The following is a 23,167-nucleotide window of genomic DNA, read 5'->3' on the forward strand; positions in this document are numbered from 1 at the left end:
TCTCAATTATTTCAAAATAATAATTTATTGTTATTTTGCCACAAGTTTCCTTCAAAGAACCACAAAGATAAAAAAAAATTCAAAACGCAACATAATTCAATTAATTTATACGTTCGCCTAATTTTTTATTATTTTTTTACGGAACATATCTTATTAATTTGTTTAATCGGATCTAGAAATAACAACAAAGCCAGGTATGCTCTTTATTAATTTTAATACAAAATTTCGTAAATTGTGAGTAATATTCAGTTAATGACTATAACAATAATTAGATATGACTGAGGAAAAAGAGAATGACTCATATGTTATGTCTTCATGTCGACATCTTTAAAAACACAACTGTATAAGAATAACAATTTTATAAATTTTCAACGATACACGGATATAAATGATGCAATAAGCGACAGAAAACATCGTTTGTGTCGATATTTATCGCACAGACGAAATGTATAAAAAGAAAGGATAAGTATGTTGGACTCGTGTCCTGATAAGCGCTAATTGTAGTAGCGCTAAAGTTGAGAAACAAAACGCATTACGAAAACACAACACAGACTATAGAAAAATAGAATTTTGAAACTATATTGCTCTAATAAACTCATCAACATATCTTAAAAGCCAAATTAGGACGAGAAACAGAGGGAGAAAGAACGCGAAATTTTTAAACAGTTAAATACTTTGATGATATTATCGAAGAATCGACAATAATCTTGAGATATCGCAATACTACCGTAATGTCAGATTTTTTTTCCATTTTTTTCGATATATCGATATTTTCTGATATTACAATATTCTTAATAATAAAACTTTATCGCCGAAATTAGCGCGAGTATCGATACTTAATGTAGCGACATTATGGTTGTGTAAGATATATGTATACCTGTAACCCCGCATATATAAGAGAGTGCGACTTATTCCTGCATACAACTGTCGACATCATCGCTCGTGTATATAACGGGTAGTCGAAGAGAAGGGAAACCCAAGAAGCGCCAAGCATCTACCTAATGCGAAATGCGAGTGCGAAACTAGTAGCTCTCGAGCATTCGCGCGCGTCGGAACGTACGTACGATCGATTATTTTCTCTCTCATTTTCTCTTTTTTTTTTTTTTGTTTTACATTCGCGACTTGCAACTTTGCTAGTAGCGGAAATTAAACCGGTTGACTGAAACAAACCCGTTCCTGGAAAATAAAAACCCGTTTGTCAACATTGACGCAATCGAAAAGGTGGCGATGATCGATAGTGTCGCGGACCAGTGCACGATGCAACCTACTGGAAGTTAGCACGTGTGGAAAATTATTTTTGCAGGTGAGTAATGAAAAAATGACATCGTTTCGTTATTGAACAAATGGCTTGACCAGAGAAAATATTGATGTCTGAGAAAAACGCGAGTCGAAATTATTAGTATTTGAAAAAATCGCAGTTTACTCTCTATTAACACACTTTTTTATATCTCTACAAATTACTTTTGTATATCTCTATATATTTTTTATATCTCTATAAATTATTTTTGTATATTTATATAAATTATGTTAATTATATTGTGCATTTAATTTTTTCTTGTTATACACATCGCAATGCACATGAATACTCTTATATAAGTGATTGCATAAAGGCAAATTGCATTAATTTATTATTACAACAATATTTTTTTATAACGAAATATTGATAAATATTTTGATAAATTGATATTAAAGAAAATATCGATTAAAATGCTGATACTTGTAGTATTAAAGCCATTTTAATGCGATATAAAGCGCTCATATAAAGTCAAGGTTCTGATTAACATTTTATTTATACGTAAGTCTCGATCAATTGAAAAAGCCTACTTATAAATTTTTTTAGAGTATCCCAAGAGTATCGCCATTTTTTCAATTCTATATCCGAAATAGAATAAAAATTTTTCTAAAATAAAAATGTAGAAGTCACTGTTTCAAGCAATTTTTCATATTTTTAAATAGAAAAGCGCATAAATATCCTCGTAATTCTTTTATATTTAAAAGTGTGAAATTTTGTAAAAAAGGATTCATTTAAAATTGCACGAAATATTGGCACAAAGAAGAGTTTATTGCGTCCGTTAGGTAGTGTATCGCGTTAGTACGTCAATGTGTTTCGGACGAGCAGTATGACATATCATAAGTAAGACATTTAAAGAGCGGACGAACTTCTCGGTCGATAGACTTTGAACTCTTGCGAGGATGACGGGAAAATAGACCGCAGCTGATTCGTCATAAACAACTTTCCCGATTGCGCGTCATATGACAGCCACGATAACGACGCGAATGACGTTTCTGAAATCTTGGCACGAATCATATTTTCTCTCCATTACGAGATACAATTGGATATAATGGATACAATAAATAACTAAATATTTGCGCTGATCCTTTTTAAAATTTTTACGAAATATATCGTGCAAAAATAGATTCAAGATTTGAAATGGCAGTCATATTCTGATTTGACATTATTTTACATTATTTCTGAATATATTTTGGTACCAAAAAATATTTACTTTCTCTTCTTTAATTGTATTTTAGTTAAACAATTAAATATATTTATCTAATCACACACACACACACACACACACACACATCTGTACTTTACGCAAATAATTATTTATCTAAAAAAACAAATTTTTTTACTATGTATATATATAGATTATCAATTTAACTAAAATATAAAGATAAATTATCAGTTTAATTAATATAATAAATTATTAATTGAATTTACATAAAGCAAATATGTGTGTTTATAGATAAAGATTTAATTGTTTACTAAGATTAAAGAAGATAACACAAATATTATATTTTTTACAATCCAATTAAATTATAGTTTTCTCGGTGTCGTTGCAAATCTATTTTAATTTTTATAAAAAAAAATATTTTATATGATATAAAATAATATAAAATTATTTTATATACTATAAAATAACTATGAAATAGAATCACGTATAGTATCGTTTAAAAATATAAATTTAAATTTAAATGAAAAAACGAATCGCATTTTTATCGATAAATAAATCACATTTTGAAAATCTCGGAAAGGTAGCAAAATTATCGAACATACATTCTATAAAAATTTAATATTTACAATAGAAAAGCATATCATTTTTTCTCGATTATGTCAATATTTTTTTACCTAATTTTAGCTTTTCGGTCTTTTTAAGTAACATTATTTGTTTCCTCACATTTTCTCACAGCCATCACAGCATGATAAATGTGAAGAAAGCCTTGAAAAGATCAACTTCTAGAAGGAAATTGTCAATCTAAAAGAATTAACTTCAAATTTCGTCTCTAGAATACATTTTCTATCGAAAATATTTTTGCTAAGAAAAGAAGGAACAAAAGTTTCTATAACGTCAAAAGCATAATTATTTATCTAAAAAAACAAATTTTTTTACTATGTATATATATAGATTATCAATTTAACTAAAATATAAAGATAAATTATCAGTTTAATTAATATAATAAATTATTAATTGAATTTACATAAAGCAAATATGTGTGTTTATAGATAAAGATTTAATTGTTTACTAAGATTAAAGAAGATAACACAAATATTATATTTTTTACAATCCAATTAAATTATAGTTTTCTCGGTGTCGTTGCAAATCTATTTTAATTTTTATAAAAAAAAATATTTTATATGATATAAAATAATATAAAATTATTTTATATACTATAAAATAACTATGAAATAGAATCACGTATAGTATCGTTTAAAAATATAAATTTAAATTTAAATGAAAAAACGAATCGCATTTTTATCGATAAATAAATCACATTTTGAAAATCTCGGAAAGGTAGCAAAATTATCGAACATACATTCTATAAAAATTTAATATTTACAATAGAAAAGCATATCATTTTTTCTCGATTATGTCAATATTTTTTTACCTAATTTTAGCTTTTCGGTCTTTTTAAGTAACATTATTTGTTTCCTCACATTTTCTCACAGCCATCACAGCATGATAAATGTGAAGAAAGCCTTGAAAAGATCAACTTATAGAAGGAAATTGTGTCAATCTAAAAGAATTAACTTCAAATTTCGTCTCTAGAATACATTTTCTATCGAAAATATTTTTGCTAAGAAAAGAAGGAACAAAAGTTTCTATAACGTCAAAAGCATTTATAAAGCGTGAAAAAATAGCTTTATGGTTGGCTAAATAATAAAAGCTATTGTAAATTCTCATAGGCATGTCAAACCTGCGTAGCAGGTAGTGGACAAAATAGCTTGTAGCAATGAACAAAAGATCGTTAAGGATCTTCGGATTTTTGGACAAGATTTTTACATTATTTTTTCGTGTCAGCTGCGATTGTGATACATATAACAATTTGTTCGAGTTTTATCATAGTTGAGAGACTTTCTCCTGGAATTTTTATACATTAAAATTTTCATATTCCGATTAACGCAAAATAATAGTAATATAATAAGAATGTAATTAAATAATACAAAAGAGAAAAAAAAACCCTTATAAGCGCGGATATTACGTTGTTGCAATTTACATTGTAATTTTCAATTTCCAAGATTTTAAAGTTTTAAATTATTTAGTAAAGAGAAAGGCAGGATAACAATTTAATCATTTAATAATAGTTTGATGCAACAAAGCTACTTAACAAAAATGTGGAAGAATTAAACCAAACGGATATAATAAGCCGTATTAAAATCCTGTTTGCATAAATATATATTATAATATAATATATTTGCATAAATATAATATAATATAATATATGTATTTGCATGAATATAATATAATGTTTTACATTGGTTATGCACAACACACATAGTCACGGAGAGAATAAATAAAAATATTTAGTTCTTGAAAACACATGATGTAACGAAAATATGTCTTACGATAACAGATCTGATCAAAATGCCAAAACAACTGAAGAATTTTGGCACTTATGACTTCACGAGAAACTTCATTTCTTGCTAATTATATAAACAGCAAACAAAATATAAAACGCGAATACGTATCAATGTTTTTCTCGTCGACATTTTGATTAATATAATGCAGTTGGATAGATATGAAATAAAAATACATCAAAAATCTTAGTGTATATAGTTTCTCTACGTTACAAACAATATAAAATAAAAGAGTTTTCTTCGAAAAAATAGAAACTCGTTCCTTAATTAGATTCTCGCGGCTTTAATTTTACCGAAATTTGTATTCGAGTCTTCTCTTTATCGAGTCATCTTTATGTATATATGTTAATTAATTTTAGTTATGTTAGTATGTCTTATGTATATGTTAGTTAATTTGGGCAAGCTTTTTGTTTTAATTTAAAAAAACATCGATAATATATTTAGAATATATTTAAAATATTTTTCTTTTACCATAGAAGAGAGGTATCTAGCATATACATATATAAATATACGTATAAGATCAAATATATATATATGTACTCAATGTTTTTAATTAGCTCATCATATATATGCGATAATTACACTAGCACTGTCATTAGCAGTATTAACATATAAAAAATATAATTAAACGTGTTTATTTGTTGTATCAAATCGTCGTATTCGAAATTACGAAATATCTGATGTGTCATTTTTATAACTTGTTAGTAATAATTGCAAAAAACATACGGCTTTGTCAGACGTCTTCCCAATTAATCCGATAAGTCTTGACATAAAACCAATACACGTAAGCACGATAGTAAGTGTTATTAAATGTCATGATAATCCGTGAATTGTAATAAATCGTCCCACTACTCTAAATGGCCAACGTAATCAATCGCGATAAATTGATAATGATGACGTTATGTGAACATTCTGTAAGAACGTGATGAAAATAATGGTGACTTGCAAAAAGATCGATTTGCTGAAACGCAGTTAATATAGAAAACGCGCGAAAATCATGCTTCATCAAATATTAATCTCCATATCTGATATAATAAATATTTCAGATATTAATTAATATTCACAGAGTTTAAAGATATCCAAGAAATTTCCTTGGATATTGATAGAAAATATGTAGATATTCTCCGACATCTTTGATCTTTAAACTTGTTTTCATAACATATTTGTATACATATATATTCATATCCCAGAAATTTTATAAAAATAAAATCAGGATATTTATAATATTCAAATCAAAATAAATTGGGATGTCATATGATATATGCTTTAAGATAAATAAAAATATCTTTGCGTATTATTTCGATTTATAATATCATTTACAAGTGCATTTTAATGTTAGTATTTCTATAAAGAATTCTTACAAAAAGTTTTAACTCTCTCAGTTGATTGTTACATGGCAGGGAAATTTCCTGAAGAATTTCTAATCTTTCCGGAAAATTGTTTCGCGAAAAATTCGCCGTATCATTTCTAACATCATATCTCTCCTTCATGTCACTTTTGATTAAAATCCCTCTCTCGTAACACGCACACGTGTATTATTTCTATACCTATATCTCGCTCCGATTTTATTTCTCATCCGGCACTTACGATTTAGAACCTTTTACGAACTGCTCGTGACGTCACGCTTACGCACGATAAATGAACTTTGGTTAAGCATTTCTCATGCATTCAACGCATTATCACATTCCAATTTTTATTTACATAGCAAATACATCGACTACAGCGATCGCTTATTGCGTATGCTATTATTCACGTATCGCTAAAAATGTTTTTTTTCTCTTTTTTCGAGGAAAGAGAGACATATGTGTAGAGAGAGAGCGAGTTAAATTCATTATTTCAATGCTTATTTATTTGAGCACACCAAATACTTTAACAGAGTTTCAGTAAAGAAGTATTCATATATCATATATCATCTCGCGGTCGTTTCCCATTTTTACTTCCCAAGTAAATTTATTTTTCACTTACATTTATCGGCAACATGGCGGGCAGTTGCGTCAACAAGGGAGGAAGCCTGAAGAAAATTATATGTAATTTCGTAGTCCACGTCGGATCTGAAAATCGGATATTTATATTAAACGCTACATTTAAAATACTCGTATAAATATGGATTGAAATAGTATTACAATCGTAATTAGAACTGTGCAATCTGCAACTCGTACTGAAAAAAGATATATGTAAAATAACTCGTATAGTATTACACGTTCGATATCGCTGATCGACCGCATACATTGATGTATTTCCTTTTTGAATTATGCAGCGGCTCTTATCATATAGCTCTCTCTTCCCTGCCACTTAATGCGTGCAATTTTTAGTAACGAATGCTTTCCTGTCGACTATATACATTAGCTTGCTACGCGAATTAGAATCGAGTATAATTTCGAGATTGGTTTTGCGCGTTTATTCTTTCGATGCAGAAATCTCGAAATCGCCAAACAACGCGCGGCGTCTAGAGTCTAAATAAGGCTATCGAATTGTTCAAATAAATATATCCTTCGATATTTTTTAGATATTCCTCTGTTGTTTGAAAAAACACTTTTATTAAACGTATATAATCGTACATTTTTTACCTGTTTTGTATCTGATCTTATATTTCTCATTTATATACGTTGATGCTCGTGATTTTATTTACCGTCTTCTTCACACATCTGCATCCACTTTGAATCTAAACTGTTTCATACAGTCGTTGAGCGCGTCATACTTAGATGTCGCACTACATCACGATTCAGATCTAGTCTGAACAGTTTTCAATGTGAAGTACTTGACACTTATAAAAGAGGTCAAAGATGAGATAAAAATAACAGCTTACACAATATTTAATCAATCGTTAAAAAAATTATGATTTATAATATCAAAGAACAAAGAAATCTTCGTCTCTTAATTTTGGCCTGATGATTGATCAATCACGTATGATTCAGAGTATTTGTCACGTCAAGCATAAATAAGCGTAGTATCGATATAATTATCGATTAAAAAATATAATCATATTTTAATCGGTTTAATATTGTGCGAGCTGTTATTTTTATTTTTCAATTTTATCTTTGACACCGACGAGATACTATTAAAGACCGTCAGCCCTGGGTAAAATTTTGTGACCATCAAGTGGGCCCGGTGGGCCCGGAGGTAATTGAAGAATGTTGACATTACCGGCCGTTTGATAGAATCGAAGATAATTACGGTTATTTTACTTCATCCAGTTATTATTTTATTATCGAAAACACCGACGAGATATCATTAGAGACCGATGGTCTTATAGGATTTAGCAAATTACTGGTAAAAAAACTCGCCACGCGGTACTGTAGGTAAGTAAATCTTTGCATTGTCGATAATAAAACAGTAAATTTACAATAAAATGTTTATTTTGTTGTTCTTGAGGCAGTTATATAAAAGATCTATACATTTTGCTTCCTCATAGAGGAAGCTTTGTTTTTGATAATAAAACAATAACTGGATGAACTAAAATAACGCGTAGCGAGTTTTTTTTCCAGTCACACTAAATCCCATAAGACCACCGGTCTTTAATGATATTTCGTCGGTGCCACCGGTCTTTAATGATATTTCGTCGGTGTCTTTGATCTTTCACAAGTATACCTATTTGCAAAAACGCACTCTAGCGGTGCATCGATGTAATCAATTTTGGCGCGGATAGAAAAGTATTCCGATGCACGCTCCTCTATATACAGTAGCTTATCTATGGACAAACGACCGAATTGTCGCATTGTTGCCTGTCGCATCTCGCGTCGCGCGTTGCGCGTCGCCATCGTAGCGTATTCTCTCGTACAGTGTTGTTGTTCGGGCCGGGATTTTTCGCGCATGCGTGGCAAACGCGGTACCAGTACAGTGCTTAGTTGAATAAAAAAGAGTACCATTAATCACCCGTGCAAAAATATCTAATAATTGTTAAAAATGTATGAGAAAAATATTAAATATTTAAATAAATAAATATATATATATATATATATATAAAATTCTAAGCTGAAAAAGGAAAGAGGGTAATAAAATAATTAATTAAAAACACATTTTTATGCAAACGAAAATAAAATATTTTATTTTTGGCAGAATCTCATAGAATACCAACATTTGTTGCACGGGTAAGGAAAACTGCCAAAAACCTCACCAGTATTCATACAAAAATACAAAAAATAAAAATATTTATTTATAAAAATGAACATAAATAAAATTTATCAAATATAAAAACATTATCTTAAAATTATCCTCATGCAGCCATGCATTTTGAAAGTCTCTAACTTTCGGTCGTTTAATTGCTCCTTTTCTTTGCGCATGCATTATTTATAAATATACTTATCTACTCACCTTAACCTAGCCTGTCCTTCTTGCCGGGCCCGCCAAGACTTTCGCGCCCAAACACTACTCCTCTTATATACACCGCTGCTTCGGCTGCCATCTACCACGCATGCGCGAGAAAACCCGGCCCGAACAACAACACTGCTCTCGTATTGTTTCAGTTCGTGCACGCGCCAGCATGCGCTCTGTCGTATTCATTACGCCAAGACGCGAGCATTACAGTCACGATTATGTCGAGTCCCGCGAAGAATCCGAAAGGACCATCGCAATCGTTCGTTAAATAACGCGAGTCGCCGGACGGCGAGGATTGGGTGAAAACGGCAGACTCCGAGAGCCTCTTGGAACGGAGTCGTCCGAGTCGAGACACCACGTCGTAAGTAGCTTCGTTCGCGAATTAGAGGTAGAGAATGTTCAGTGAGGAGAAAAGCAAAAGGGAAAGGGAGAAGGGAGTCTTATTAAATTCCGGGGCTCCGCGAAAGAGATAAGCATCGAAGAACACTTTCCACGAGTGAAAGTGCGAGATCTCTCATCTCGTCGAGAGTCGTGAGTCCAGTTTACGAAGCTTGAAGGCTTGAAGTTTATCGCAAAATTAAAGAACCTTGTTTAATGAACGTTGCTACTCGCGATCGCTCTCTCGGAGAGTGAAAATTCTCAAGGTCTCGAAAGAATATGCTTGTTTGAAAAAGAAAATCTTGACGTTTTCTTTTGTTCGCTCTCTATTAACTTGTCACGTTTCCGCTCGTTATCGCGCGATCGAATTATTTGTCTCTCGTGTGTATTTGCATATAGTCGCATACCATCGCGTGCTGAAACTGTCGAAACATCAGAATCAATCTGCGCTATGCATATAACGATTTATTACGTCGATCGTGGCTCGTGTAGAACGGTATGTACATACATATCGTGTTGCGAAAACGATTCTTTAGATGACACAGCCACGTCAGTGCGTGCGAGGATATGTCAATGACATATTTCCTCCCCCATTATGTGTAGGAAAAGCAGAGCAAATTCGAAGCTTCTGCGAAACATATTCTAAAAGTCACGAATAATATTTTAGAAATATATATTGACGTGCTATTTGTGGTCTTGAATCATTTTATAAAAATAACACCTTTGTTCTCTCTTTAAATACACTTAGCTACACATAGGTTTATATTATACGTAGCGTTGTCTTGGCTGATTAATTTATAAAGCGTATATCGGTAGAGTCTGCACAAGAAGAAGAGAGATATGAGATATATTGTAGTAGTAATCTAAATTCTAAATGACTCATCATAAAATGTTTACGTATTCAATTATGTGCATGCTGATATATTTGATATGGAAATTTATACTGTAAGAGAGAGAGGATTTTTATGAGGATAATTCTTAGAAAGACATTTCTGAGTATATATTATTTTTTAAACCGATAGACTTGTTTACAAGACATTTGCTTTAATATACAGAATGCGATTAGTTTTAGTAATTAATAAGAGGATAGAATTTTCTATAAAAATGAGAGATTATAAAATAACAATTTTACTTTTTATCACTATAAAAAATTATATTGGCATTACTTAAGTTAATGATTGAGAAAAATATTATTGCATTCAACAGAATATAACAGAATATCATGTAGTGATAACGGTTTTTAGAGTGAAAAAACGAGGAGGATATCAGGCGCCACTTGAATCTAGCATCACCGAAGTGGCGGCCACACAAAGCTCCGATATGAAGGGATCTAAGAGAGACTGGATTTTTAGAGTCCAGGTAATTTAAAAACGCTATAATTTCTGCTTTATTATATCTTTGAACATTAGTAAAGAAAAAAAAAAGAGAAAGAAAACCAGAAACACGTTTGACTTGCGTTTAGTAATTATAAATTGCTTTAAATGTAAAGGTGCCCAACCTGGAAAAAAATGAAGTTGTTTATGTGGTTGGAAATCTGCCTGAATTGGGTGCCTGGAATCACAACCAGGCTATCCTAATGTCACAGGAGCATAGCAGTCGCACAGAGTCCCCTGCATTGTTTGACAATAATAGCAGTGGGGATTTCTATAAAGATGATGGGTGTGAAAGCAATGCAACTGACAGCGTATTTGTTGGCGAAGAAGAGTAAGTATATATATGCTGTGTGTGTGAGGAGACATTATTTCTTCTAATTGCGAAAATTAAATCTTCTTTCTTGTCGAATTTTAATCTTTCTTTTTTATTCTCTTTGCAAAAGCTTATATTGGACATTGTAATCAATGCTTAAAAAACAAACAATTTTGTTCTATAATTTGGAAACAAGAAATAAATGTTACAATTGTGCAATAAATATTTTTAATATTTGTATGAAATAAAATTTTCAGGGATGGCCGAATATTCTCGCAAAAGGTTGCTCTTCCCGTCGACACTAATATCGAATTCCGATATTTTGTAGCTGTCATCTGTCAATCAAATGGCACTAAAAACTCAGCTAAAACTCTGATTATCCGCAGATGGGAAACTCATATGACACCAAGATTAATTAGAAAAAATAGTATGTATATATTTTTTTTTATAATTTATATGTAACAAAAATATGTTAACTTGAATCATATTAATTATGTATATAATCAAACAATTTTTACCTTATAGTACCAAGCAATTTTGATAATGACACATTACCAGAGCCTGATAAATTTGGCTATCACAATAATTACTACAAAATTGAACGAGGCTGGTTAACAGATGAAACTGTGATACAATTTAAACTATTCAACAATCCTATTAAACTCTGGAAGAATCGGCTTCAAAATAGAAAAGTTCATATTAAGGTATGTTATAATTTTAGCCATTTTGTATTTCTATTCACTTTGCTATTCCTCTTTTTTTCACATTTTATAATTTTAAAGGAAAATAATAAATTATTTATTTTCAACATATAAATATATTAGAAGAACAGATATTGTGAATTAAGCTTTTTCTCAGTATTTTTTTTTAAATCAAACGATATTTTATGTTTCTGTTACAGATGACACCTGTAAATCTAGTTAGACACAATTCCTTAGAATTGCAACAGTTTGGGGGCGACTGTGTAGACGATAGTCTTTCTATGGATACACAAGATGTTGTTGATCAACCTGCCTTTACGAGTATTACGGAAATCGCTGTATGTATAAAATCTCAAATATCTTTCTATATTATTAATAAATGCATAAAAATTAAATGATACATACGTTTCTAGGTGATGAACGACGAAGAGGCTAAATTCAAATCGCAGGAGCAATTCGGCCGTCCTTACAATGAAGATGAATTTTTAATTTTCAACGTTGCTGTTCGGTATCCCGAAACAATTGTAAGTTTCCACGTAGATAGTCTTTTCATTAGGGCATCATATACTATATACACAGTTATGTGAAAATCATTAGCTAGGATTTATTGTTTGCATTGCTTGCGATTTCGACAAACATTAAACGATCAGTTTGTAGTTTTTGCGTTCAAAAATATTACATTCGTCTCTCCAAGGAACAACTACAATTTCAAAATCAAAAATGAAATCAAAAATACACCAATGTTCCCTCAATAACCCCTAACCCTTTATGTAAAATTTGTTTACTTGCATTCCATTTTTCATGAGAAACTCATGCTCAAAAAGAGAAAGCAAAAAAGTCGTTGGCATGACAGAGCAATAAAGTACTAGTTAATGACGGACTCACAAAACAGTACACTAAGAATACGCATTGACCATGCTATGTGAGTTTTCAGTAGACCACGAATAGGACGGCCACGTCTCCTCTTCTTGTTCGAATTATTTGGTAAACGATAATTAAACTTGTCCAGCAGCTATCTCCCTCCTCGGAAATGCCAGCAGCGATGTGCTCGCGCGCGATGTCCAGTCACGGGGAACACGAAGACGTCCTGTTCGACTTGTACAAAAGCAAGACCTCTGGTGCAAATGATGATGCTAACATACAATCTGGTGTATTGATGCTAAAAAGCATCGTCTACCACTTTACATCTGTGTCACATGACATCACACAGAGATATGATGGTTTTGATTGTCGTTTATCCTATCAGACCCATCCTTCTGGCTGGTCTCTCGTAAATCGTCCCGCTTTTTCTCTCGCTTGAAATCGAGACTTTATGTATGCACATTGTACGACAAATGGAATTGCACTCGTTTGTTCCAACTTCAGACAATTAATTTGTTTAATTGTCGATTTACGCGAGTCGCGCAGCCGTTCCGTAAACTCCTAAAAAATGTTGCGATATCAACGCTATCACATCTCATATCCATCTGTGTGCGTCGAAAATGGTGAGATTCCCATCACTCCTATATCCTTTTAGTATTACTACTAATATTTTCTAGCTCTGACCGTCTTCTTCTACATACCGTACGTGCCACCGCTGCGCGGCCAATGCCAGAATCTATGCTGTCAGAATATCTTCTGAATCCGAATTGCAAACGTTGCTGACTCGCTCTTTCTAATCTGTTATTTCTATCTTCATTTCACTCTCGAAATTTAACATATGAATAATCTCGGCAGGTGCGGGGTAACACGCATTGCACGCGTCACCAATGGCGGTGTACAACATTTGGCAATTTATTGATCCGATTCATTACCAGGAATTTGTTGCTCTTATGCCTACCAACGATTCTATAAGCTTTCAATTAAAATTTTCAATTATCATGAAATATGTAACGGAAGCTTTAGACAATTTAGTTTATCTAATATCATTTGATTAAGGAATATTCGCAAGCTAACGTCTCGTTGCGAACGTTTCAGAACAAATGTAAATCGTTTGTTGTGGCAAAGAATAAAACAAAATTCTTAATTCGAATAATAAATATAATTAAAACATTATTGTTTTTATTTGCCTCTATTGTCCTTGATCACAAGACATATGATATTAATATTAAAGCAAGTAGGAAAAATATGGATGAGCTAAAATTGAAAGAAACATTTGATGTTGTTCAAAGTGTTCTAGGGTCTTTTCGATGAAGCATTGAGTAGACTTTTTTTCCAGGCATACTTAGTGGACTACTATGTGTACAGCTCAAGGTGTTTCCCAGGAGAACCACCAAATCATATTGGTTTCAGCTATATCCTGCCTAGTACTTTACAATCCAGTGTCGGACTTCTCACTGTACCAATTACTAGTACAAAACACAGACCTATTGGTAAGTATGCGAATACTGTGAAAAATATATGTAAAAAGATTTTTTATTTCTTTATTTAATTATCGCTTTGAAATTGAATAACATTTAATATCACATTTGTATGATTTAAAAGAGCAAATTCTTGGATATATACATATATCGATTTTTTTCTTAGCAAAAATATCTAGGAAAGTCATCATATATTTTATTATTTAATCTCCAATTAAAATTCTATTAAATTCCACAAAGTATAGCTTATAAAAGTCCTTCTTTTTCGATACTTGTACAATTCAGAAGTTATTGATGCGTCAACATTTTCGCTAAGGAATCGACTGATTCACATTTTTATGTGGATAATGGTAATCTCATACTCATACATATTATTTTCTTTTATATTGTAGGGCAATTGACAGTGGAGTATGTCGTCATAAAACCAATTCCGGACTACCCATGGGACACAAGCATTTCGTATGCGAAACACTGGGAACAACGATGGTCGGGCTTGGATGTAGGACATAGAGGACTTGGTACATCTTTCAAGTTTGAAATGAAGAAGTGAGTTGATATATATTGTATATATATATCTATATATATATATACGTGTCTAAAAAACTACTTATTCGTCATATGTTACAGATAAAACTAGAATTCGTGTTCTCACGATTGACATATAATCTTGCAAGAAATTTTTTTTTTAGTATACATTGTGTATCTAATTCGACATTTCTTTATAGCTGCGCTAACGTACGCGAGAATACAATCGCGTCTCTGAAGACCGCATCGCATCACGGTGCGGACATGGTCGAATTTGATGTGCAATTATCGAAGGATCTTATACCTGTGATCTACCACGACTTTTACGTATCCATCTCAATGAAACGTAAAAAGCAATCAGAGGCTATGGATATGCTGGAAATACCCGTTAAGGATCTTACTTTGGAGCAGCTGCATCTACTCAAGGTATCGACTAGCCACGATAACTTTTCTTATGTCTCTGATATTATGCATTTTCATTTTTTGCATATTTTTGAAGAATATGTATATATGTTTAATATATATTCTTTTTCTATCTTTTTTTTAATATTTTGTGTAACTTTCAGGTTCATAATATATATATATATATGTATATAATTTTCGGCAAGTACTATCTATAGCGATTGATAATTACGATTTATAGATTTATTTTCGATAATGTGAGAATTTTACATTTACAGAAAATATTTATTTGCTAAATATACGTTTAAAAATTAATATTGTGATTAATGAAAACAGCAGAAGAAGAGAACATGCTGAAAAATCTCTTACCTCTCATGTATTATAAATAAAATACAAATTCAACAAATCTATTTTTAAAAATTGCGTACTAGATAAGAAACATATTTATTACATTCTTTGATTATTGAATATATGATCATTATGTGAATCTTTGAATTCTTGAGAGTCTAAAAAGTTATAATTTTTCATTTATTTACCGATCTTCCGCTGGTTTAATTAAGGGATGCATTTAGTATAATCGGTATCATATAATATTATACGGACGTGGAATATATCTTTATGGGAATGCTTCATGTATGAATGTTTTGCTTCTTGAAGCCCTTAATTTTTGAATGAAGCTTTGCTTAAATAAAGAAGAAATAAATCGCTACATAAGAGTATGTCGTACGCAAACGTTTATAAACTCATTCATTCAAACATACATTTCGAAAATGATATACTTTTTTTTCTGGATTTTTTAATATTTAACAGGATTATTGTTACCCGGCGGACTCGTTGGGTAAGGTGCTCTATTTTGTTGATAAAGCTGAGCAAAGGGTTAACAAACTGGTGAGATTTCACACCGCTTGCCCCGGCTAACTCGTCACTAAAAATATATTATAACAACCAATATGCTCATCCGATTTGCATGCTTTCTTTATAAATGCTACCAAAAACGACCGAATTCATTAATACATTGATTATTTATCGCTACTGCGAAAAAAAAACAATTTTCTTTTTCGTTATGCGATCATAGTACAATATTCCACATTTCATAGAAGATCTGAATAAAAGAGCTGAATGGAAGAGCTGAATATTCGTATCAATAAGTTTCTCTCTTTTTCTAAAAGCAACATACAATAATCAAACTTGCTATGATAGATTTATACCTAGAAGAATTTTTAATAAATATCTATTTGAGAGAAAGATTCATGTGACTCTAAATAAGAAAAATTAAAATTGAGCACAGCGACTAATTTTATATTTGCCGAGATTGGCTCCCACGAAAGAATATATTTGAGATATATTTGATAAAAACATTCAGTTAAATAGCTTATAGCTATTGAAATAATGCAAAGGCAAAATACGACTAAAATAACATTCACAGACTTGCTCTTCTAATGTTTCTGACATCTTGTCATTAATAAAATCGTCTATTACCAGTTTCACACCCTTTTCTTCTACGACTTCATGCAATTGCTTATGATTTCAAGATTTCATTAAAAATGTGGGAAATTTCAGGACTGAGTAAGAGCTTTGATAAGTCATTAAGTTTAATAGACCAAAACTTTTTTAAAATATGTCTTCGAAAATTGTACGCTCTGAAATCAAAAGATATATTAATATTATTCTTTTTCACAATTATTGTTCTGCAGTTCGGTCCCACAATGTTTCCGACATCTTGTACAGTTTTGTATCATAACATGTGCGACTAATAATATCTATAACAAACATTATAAGATATAGGCTGTGTTCGAAAACATCACCTGTGTGCACACAAGCGTCGTTCTATCTTTGTTATTTACTAAAAGTTGAACAAAGATAGAACGACACTCGTGTGCACATGGGTGATGTTTTCGAACGCAGCCTTATCATATATTTGCATAATCTCGTTTGTTTTGTCTTGCTTTGAACGTTTATTACATCGAAAGTGATCTGATTTTTATTGATTCTCTTGCAATTCAATATGCGCATCATCATGCGTACATGCGTTTATTTTATTAGCGGGATTTTTTGTCTACAGGTTTATCATGTTGCCGAAGGCCGTGAAAAGAATCCGAGATTCTTCGATGACGATTTAGAAGATCATCAACCCTTCCCTACGCTGCAAACCGCACTCCAGGAATTGGAGCTGCACGTTGGATGCAACATCGAAATTAAATGGAACATGCAATTGAAGGTGAGAATATTTCTGATGATATGCGGTATTTCTTTCTGATAGTGAGATATAAATTAAGATCTTTTTTTTGTCGTTATATAGGACGGCACGTTCGAGCTTAATCATCCCTTTGATCTCAACATATATCTAGATATCATTCTGAAGGTGGTATTGGAATACGGAGGCAATCGAAAAGTCGTGTTTTCCTCGTTCAATCCGGATATTTGCGCGATGATCCGTCTCAAACAAAATAAATATCCAGTAGTATTTCTAACGCAAGGCGTTACATTGAAGTATCCCACTTACCACGATCCGAGATGCCAGACGATACCGATGGCCATGAGACATGCGTTAGCCGCGGACATTCTAGGAATTAATGTCCACACGGAAGATATTCTTCGAGATCCATCTCAAGTCAAGTTGGTTAAGGACGCGGGATTAATCATATTTTGTTGGGGCGATGATAACAACGATAAGGCCACTATCCAGCATCTGAAGAAACTCGGTTTACACGCAGTCATATACGATAAGTAAGTAACTCGACAAGCACCAGCGAATAGTAGTTCAAAAGAGAGCCGATAATTTGATAAAATCAGAAAATATGAGACGAAGAGAATTATTTTATTTGAGAAACTTTTCGAAATATCCATTTAATAACTATTTTTAGAATGGACGAATATAACCCAAAAGAAGTGAAGGAAAGTATATTCTTGGTGGATGCTAGAGAAAGCCAAAAAGAGCTGATAGCCTTGGCACATTGCAGTCAAACGCCACAGACACAAATCTCTACTCCTCTCAACACAGAGAAGGTAATTATTTTTCATGTAATAGATATTATTTGATATAATATGTAATATATACACACATACAAAGATGTACTTAAATTATATAGCACTCGGAACACAGATCCTCTTATTAGTTACTTTACAAAGATTTTAAAGATTTAAGCAGATCCTTTTTTTGGAAAAATATTCCATTTTGCATAAAAATTTGTCAAATTTAAGACTAAATAAATTATTTCTAAAAAATTATATCCTTTGAAAAAGATATATTTCTTTTTACGGTTACAATATATATGTATATACACACATACCTATATAGTATAACTGAATCTGAGAGCACAATAAAATTCACAATTTTATGAGAAGCATAAAAATATAAATTTAGAAAAATAATATTGATAATATTATTAAAGTTAGATTCAGAAATAATTTTAATAATACTTTAGGAATATTACTTGGACCGACCGTCGACGACCACATCGCTCGCGAAGAACAATGTAATTAACGGCGATAATATATATTCCGCACCGACCTTAGAAGCTAACTGCGAAGAAAACAGGGAGATCAACGAGATAACCAAGGATTTCAGTACCTGTGCAAATACTTTTGGCAACTCGGCGACAAATACGAAAAATGTCTCTGATCTAATGTGCGGACCGACTGCTCTACCTGAAATTTACGGAGAGGATGAGACCGCGAAGGATTGCCTTTGATGCTTTTCCTTCAAGAAGCCCTTCTTCTCATGGTTTTGATAGAGACGTATTACTCTCAATGGAGAGGAGTCTATGCGATGCGACGACAGGAAAAACTTGTTTTCTAACTTGCGCTATATTTGTAGCTGATAAGCCGAAGTATTACCGAGATTGTTACTTTAAAGTATAATATGCGATACGCGAAGAAAAATCATCCGATTTCTCTCTTACGATGATATTCCTTTAATCGGTCCATTTTTCTCGCGTATTGTACAGCATGTGTCGGAAAAATTTTATAACCGGAAAAATTTGTTTAAAAATTTGAGATCGATATTTCTTTAACGAGAATAATTTGGAGATCATAAATATGTTATTTGATTTATGTATCGGAAAGTCTAGAATTCTCAATCTAAATACAAAGGATTTCCAACAATTTCGAAATCTTAACAACAACAAATAAACTTTAGACATATAAGACCTTCTAGACCTGTACAAATTTTAAAATTCAATTTTTTATTGGATTCAAAAACTGAAATATAAGCTTTTACAAGGATGCATCATGCAAAGATTTAGAAATTTAAGAATCTAGCAATTCGAAGATCCGAATACTTAAAACTATAAGAATCTAAAAATATATATAGTTTCATTAATATAGTTTATCAATTAATTATCAGGTTACATTTTCTCTAATAATAAAAATCGAATGCACGTTTCGGCGTAGTGTGTTTCCTAGTATCCTGTATGCATCCTAATACTTTCTAACAAGGATCTTTTAAATGCTAATGAATCCGACGCAGGCTGTAGAAAACGATTCTAACTCCCGCGTATCTACGCTCGTGACAAGGAGCTGGCGCGAGAGTTATGTTTTTAGTACAAATGTCTTCAGGTATATGTCTTTATTTAGAATTGAGGAAGAAACAAGAACATTCTCTCCTTCTCTCTTCCGCTTTATCGCTATTCAAATATTATAATACGAATCGAGAAAAAAAAGAAAAAACAGACAAAAAAAGCAAGTCCCTTGTACTTTACGAGAGCGCGATATCATTAATTGATACATTTTTTACAAGCTGTCGAACGAAAAAAAAAATATACAAAGGCGAGAGCGAATGATCGCGCCTCACTTTTTCGAATTGCCTTTTTGACAGCGGCATCTCACGTTTTAAGATCGTACAGTAAACTATTTTTCGTAGTTAGATAGAATAGGGGTATTACTTCATATTCATTTATTTGTATCGTTCAACAATGTGGGACAAGGCGCTTTATTCGATCAATGTGAGCATGATCGAAGAAAATAAATAAAAATCTTTCAAAAAAAACACGCATATTTTTTAAATTTTGTTTTCTCACATTTTTAGCATTGACGAGTGCTCATTCTGATTAGCTTTATAATATTGCTGCGAATAATTTGTGGTCTTTTAGTGATCGTGTCACACAACTTGACGGACGCTCGTTCAGGTCGACTGTTTGTTCGAGCGATTTGTCGTATCGGGTAAACTTGAAAACATCGGGAACAGCCTCTCGCGTCTTTAACGCACTAAGTGCGATTGAAAGCGTTAAGTGCATAAAGCATAAAGCATTCGCTTTCTAGAAACAGTTTCTCGAGTACACAATGTTCCTAAAAAAAAGAAGGAAGATAACGCTAATCCTTCAACCGATAGCTTTGCCCATCCGCTGATGATACGAACGAGCCAAGCTCGTTGCACCGTCCGCTTCAATTTTTGATATCACAATAATTCGCATTCTTTATCGAAACAAGCGAAATATTTCGCTAGGGATAAATGGAAAGAAAATAGAAGTTGATAAAATTAGATTACTTTTGAATCTTTGGACAGTGAAATTCAAATTAGATTATCCCTTGAACTCTCTCTGACACATTGAAACAAAATAAATTAAGGAATCTAGATATCGAGGAAACACGTATAAACGTATATTATAGAACATTTCGCCAACTAATTTCGTTAAAAGTAAAGAAAATATAGATTTTTAAAATAATTATTAAAATATAATAATTAAAAATAAAGAGAGAGAAAATATACTCTAATTGTTATAAAAATATTATAATAATGTATTATACCACGAATATAACGTGTGTGTCATAGTACGTCTATACTGTTATAATAATTTAATAATATACAATAGCTAATGTGTTAATATTACACTGTAATAATAATAATAATACAATACTATTGTGTAATATCGGGACTGGGTCGACACATCGCAGCGCAAAGAGTTGATCTATTGGTTGAGGAAAGTTCAATGAGAGAGGTACATATATCAGGTCTACCGGAAAGTTCTGTCCGTTTTTGGAATAATGCGTGTGCACCCATACAGCGTGAAATATTGTAGTGACATTGCCGCAATGTTCTATGCTGTATGGACATTGTAAGGCAGTAAAAAGTTATATACCGGCTATAAAGCGATTGTATCAATCGTCGAGATAATGTACAGTACATTTGTTGACGGATAATAGCAAATATACAATCTGTGTATATTATTACGAGAGATTATCCTGCTGCGCTATATGCGGGGACGTTTACTTTTGTGTTTACTTGTCTTATTTTTATCTTATCTTAATATCTTTTTTTTTCCAATCTATCTTTTTAAATCTATGCATCCAATGCGAATGGTATCGCAATAAGTCGGCGTGAAAAATCTTCGACCATATATATAAATCAAAAGGTTAACCATACGCATGTTGAAGAAATCGATAGAAGTCGGGTATATAATTATTTTTTTATAGAAAAAAAATGGCAAAAAATACGATAACGACTGCACATTTAATAATAGTATGATATCATTAACATTACAATAAACGTAAACAACAAAGGCTTCGCTTATTTGAGAGAAGCTCATGATTTAAACATCATGTTTTTATGTTGCATGCAACATATATCTTGCAACTACAGTAAATTCAGTTTTATACGTATAATTAAATCTTTGTATAAGACATTATTCCTATTTTATTGATTTTTTTTTTTTAAATACAAGTTTTGCCTGAGATGGGATGGAAAAGAGAAATTAAATAATTATTGTAAAATGAGAATCTCTCGAATAGAAAATTTCGATCAAAATTGTAATGTACTCAAAGCCGACACTTATAATTGACTTTAAAAAATACGTAATCGAAAACTATTTTGTTTTTTTTACTATATATATATTCAATGTTAAAAACTTATCAATAAGCGAACTTTAAAAGTATTGCAAAACTGACTTATCGCGACTAAAATATTTCGGTCTCCGAATTGTTTAACAGTTTAATCAGTAAACTTCGACCATAGTTAAGATTTCTAAGAACACCTTTATCTATATATATATTTTATCATTTCTATCTTGTTGTTTACGGTAAACATATGCAAGGATCGAGAGAAGAAGTGAAATTATTTATTCTTATCGAAATAATAAACCATTTGTATCACATCATTATGCCTCGCAAATTAATATTTTAGTTGTTCTAAAAAGTTCCTGATCATTGCCTTTTCTCCCTCCCTTTTTATGTTCTTATTTTTAAATATAGTATTAAAATAAAGACGAAATTTTTTACGAATTATCTCCATGTTGAATGTACGAATAAGTATAATCGTAAGAAATATTATATCTTTATATTATCTGAACTCAAAATGAAATAATTTTGGTGTCATCAAGCACATATACGCACTAACACGCAATTGCGAATTAAAATGTTTTGATGAATTCTCGATAACTGGTTAAATTTTAATGTATTAATATAATACATATGTGTTTATCAACGTGCGTTTTTTTTATAAATAATTTTTATATTTTGTCAGCAATTCAAGATTGAAAGATGTAACTTTTGCAATTATTTGGTGAGAAGTGGAATATCTTGCTAAAATCTTTCACATATCTATAATATATATTTTTTCAAAAATACTTGGGGTTCTGACGTCAAAATATCGAAAGTACGCCATCGTGGAATTCAACCGGGAAGCTCCGAGCTCCGATAGCGCGGAATCGGCGTAGATATCGGAGTATCGTTAACGTCCTTACTGGTTCCCCCTCCTCCTCGTCCCCCTCTCTGAATAAGCACAATCATAAAAACCGAGGCAATCGAGGTGTCAACGACGAGGCGAGGCACCGTGCAGGCTGGAAGTTTTTGTATGACATTTACGTCACGCCCGTCTGACATTTCGTGCTCGACGCGCGGGTTTCGCGATCGTGACAAAAAATTTAAGGTTACCGTCAGCAGCTTTTGTCGAGCAAACTCCGGCAAGGCAAAGCCCGCGACTCTCCTTCCGCGATGTTTTGATTCACGCTCGCCGTTCCGTGCTCTTTCCC

The 23,167-nt window shown here is 32.0% G+C and overlaps 1 protein-coding gene and 1 long non-coding RNA gene across 3 annotated transcripts; one reads left to right on the forward strand and one right to left on the reverse strand.

Annotated features, from left to right (window-relative positions):
* Positions 1-1,021: 1,021 nt before the first annotated feature.
* On the forward strand, positions 1,022-20,190 carry LOC115243420 (glycerophosphocholine phosphodiesterase GPCPD1-like). 2 transcript variants are annotated; one of them, XM_029820406.1, is made up of 15 exons: positions 1,022-1,303; positions 9,322-9,533; positions 10,795-10,909; positions 11,040-11,254; positions 11,494-11,663; positions 11,762-11,940; positions 12,138-12,275; positions 12,351-12,461; positions 14,135-14,288; positions 14,669-14,822; positions 15,002-15,227; positions 17,266-17,421; positions 17,503-17,930; positions 18,068-18,209; positions 18,629-20,190. In XM_029820406.1, exons 3-15 carry the CDS (start codon positions 10,871-10,873, stop codon positions 18,893-18,895), a joined length of 2,379 nt encoding a protein of 792 aa, XP_029676266.1. In that variant the 5' UTR covers positions 1,022-1,303; positions 9,322-9,533; positions 10,795-10,870; the 3' UTR covers positions 18,896-20,190. The 2 variants fall into 2 exon arrangements, with proteins under 2 accessions (XP_029676266.1, XP_029676267.1); XM_029820407.1 differs by lacking the exon at positions 9,322-9,533.
* Positions 20,191-21,314: 1,124 nt separating this feature from the next.
* LOC115243422 lies at positions 21,315-23,167 on the reverse strand. Its single transcript, XR_003885226.1, has 2 exons — positions 23,070-23,167; positions 21,315-22,975 (listed from the first exon to the last, which is right to left on the reverse strand). It is a non-coding gene; the product is annotated as an uncharacterized LOC115243422 (long non-coding RNA).

This window comes from Formica exsecta, unplaced genomic scaffold (genome assembly GCF_003651465.1).
Source record: "Formica exsecta isolate Colony F162 unplaced genomic scaffold, ASM365146v1 scaffold72, whole genome shotgun sequence".
Taxonomy (NCBI): domain Eukaryota; kingdom Metazoa; phylum Arthropoda; class Insecta; order Hymenoptera; family Formicidae; genus Formica; species Formica exsecta.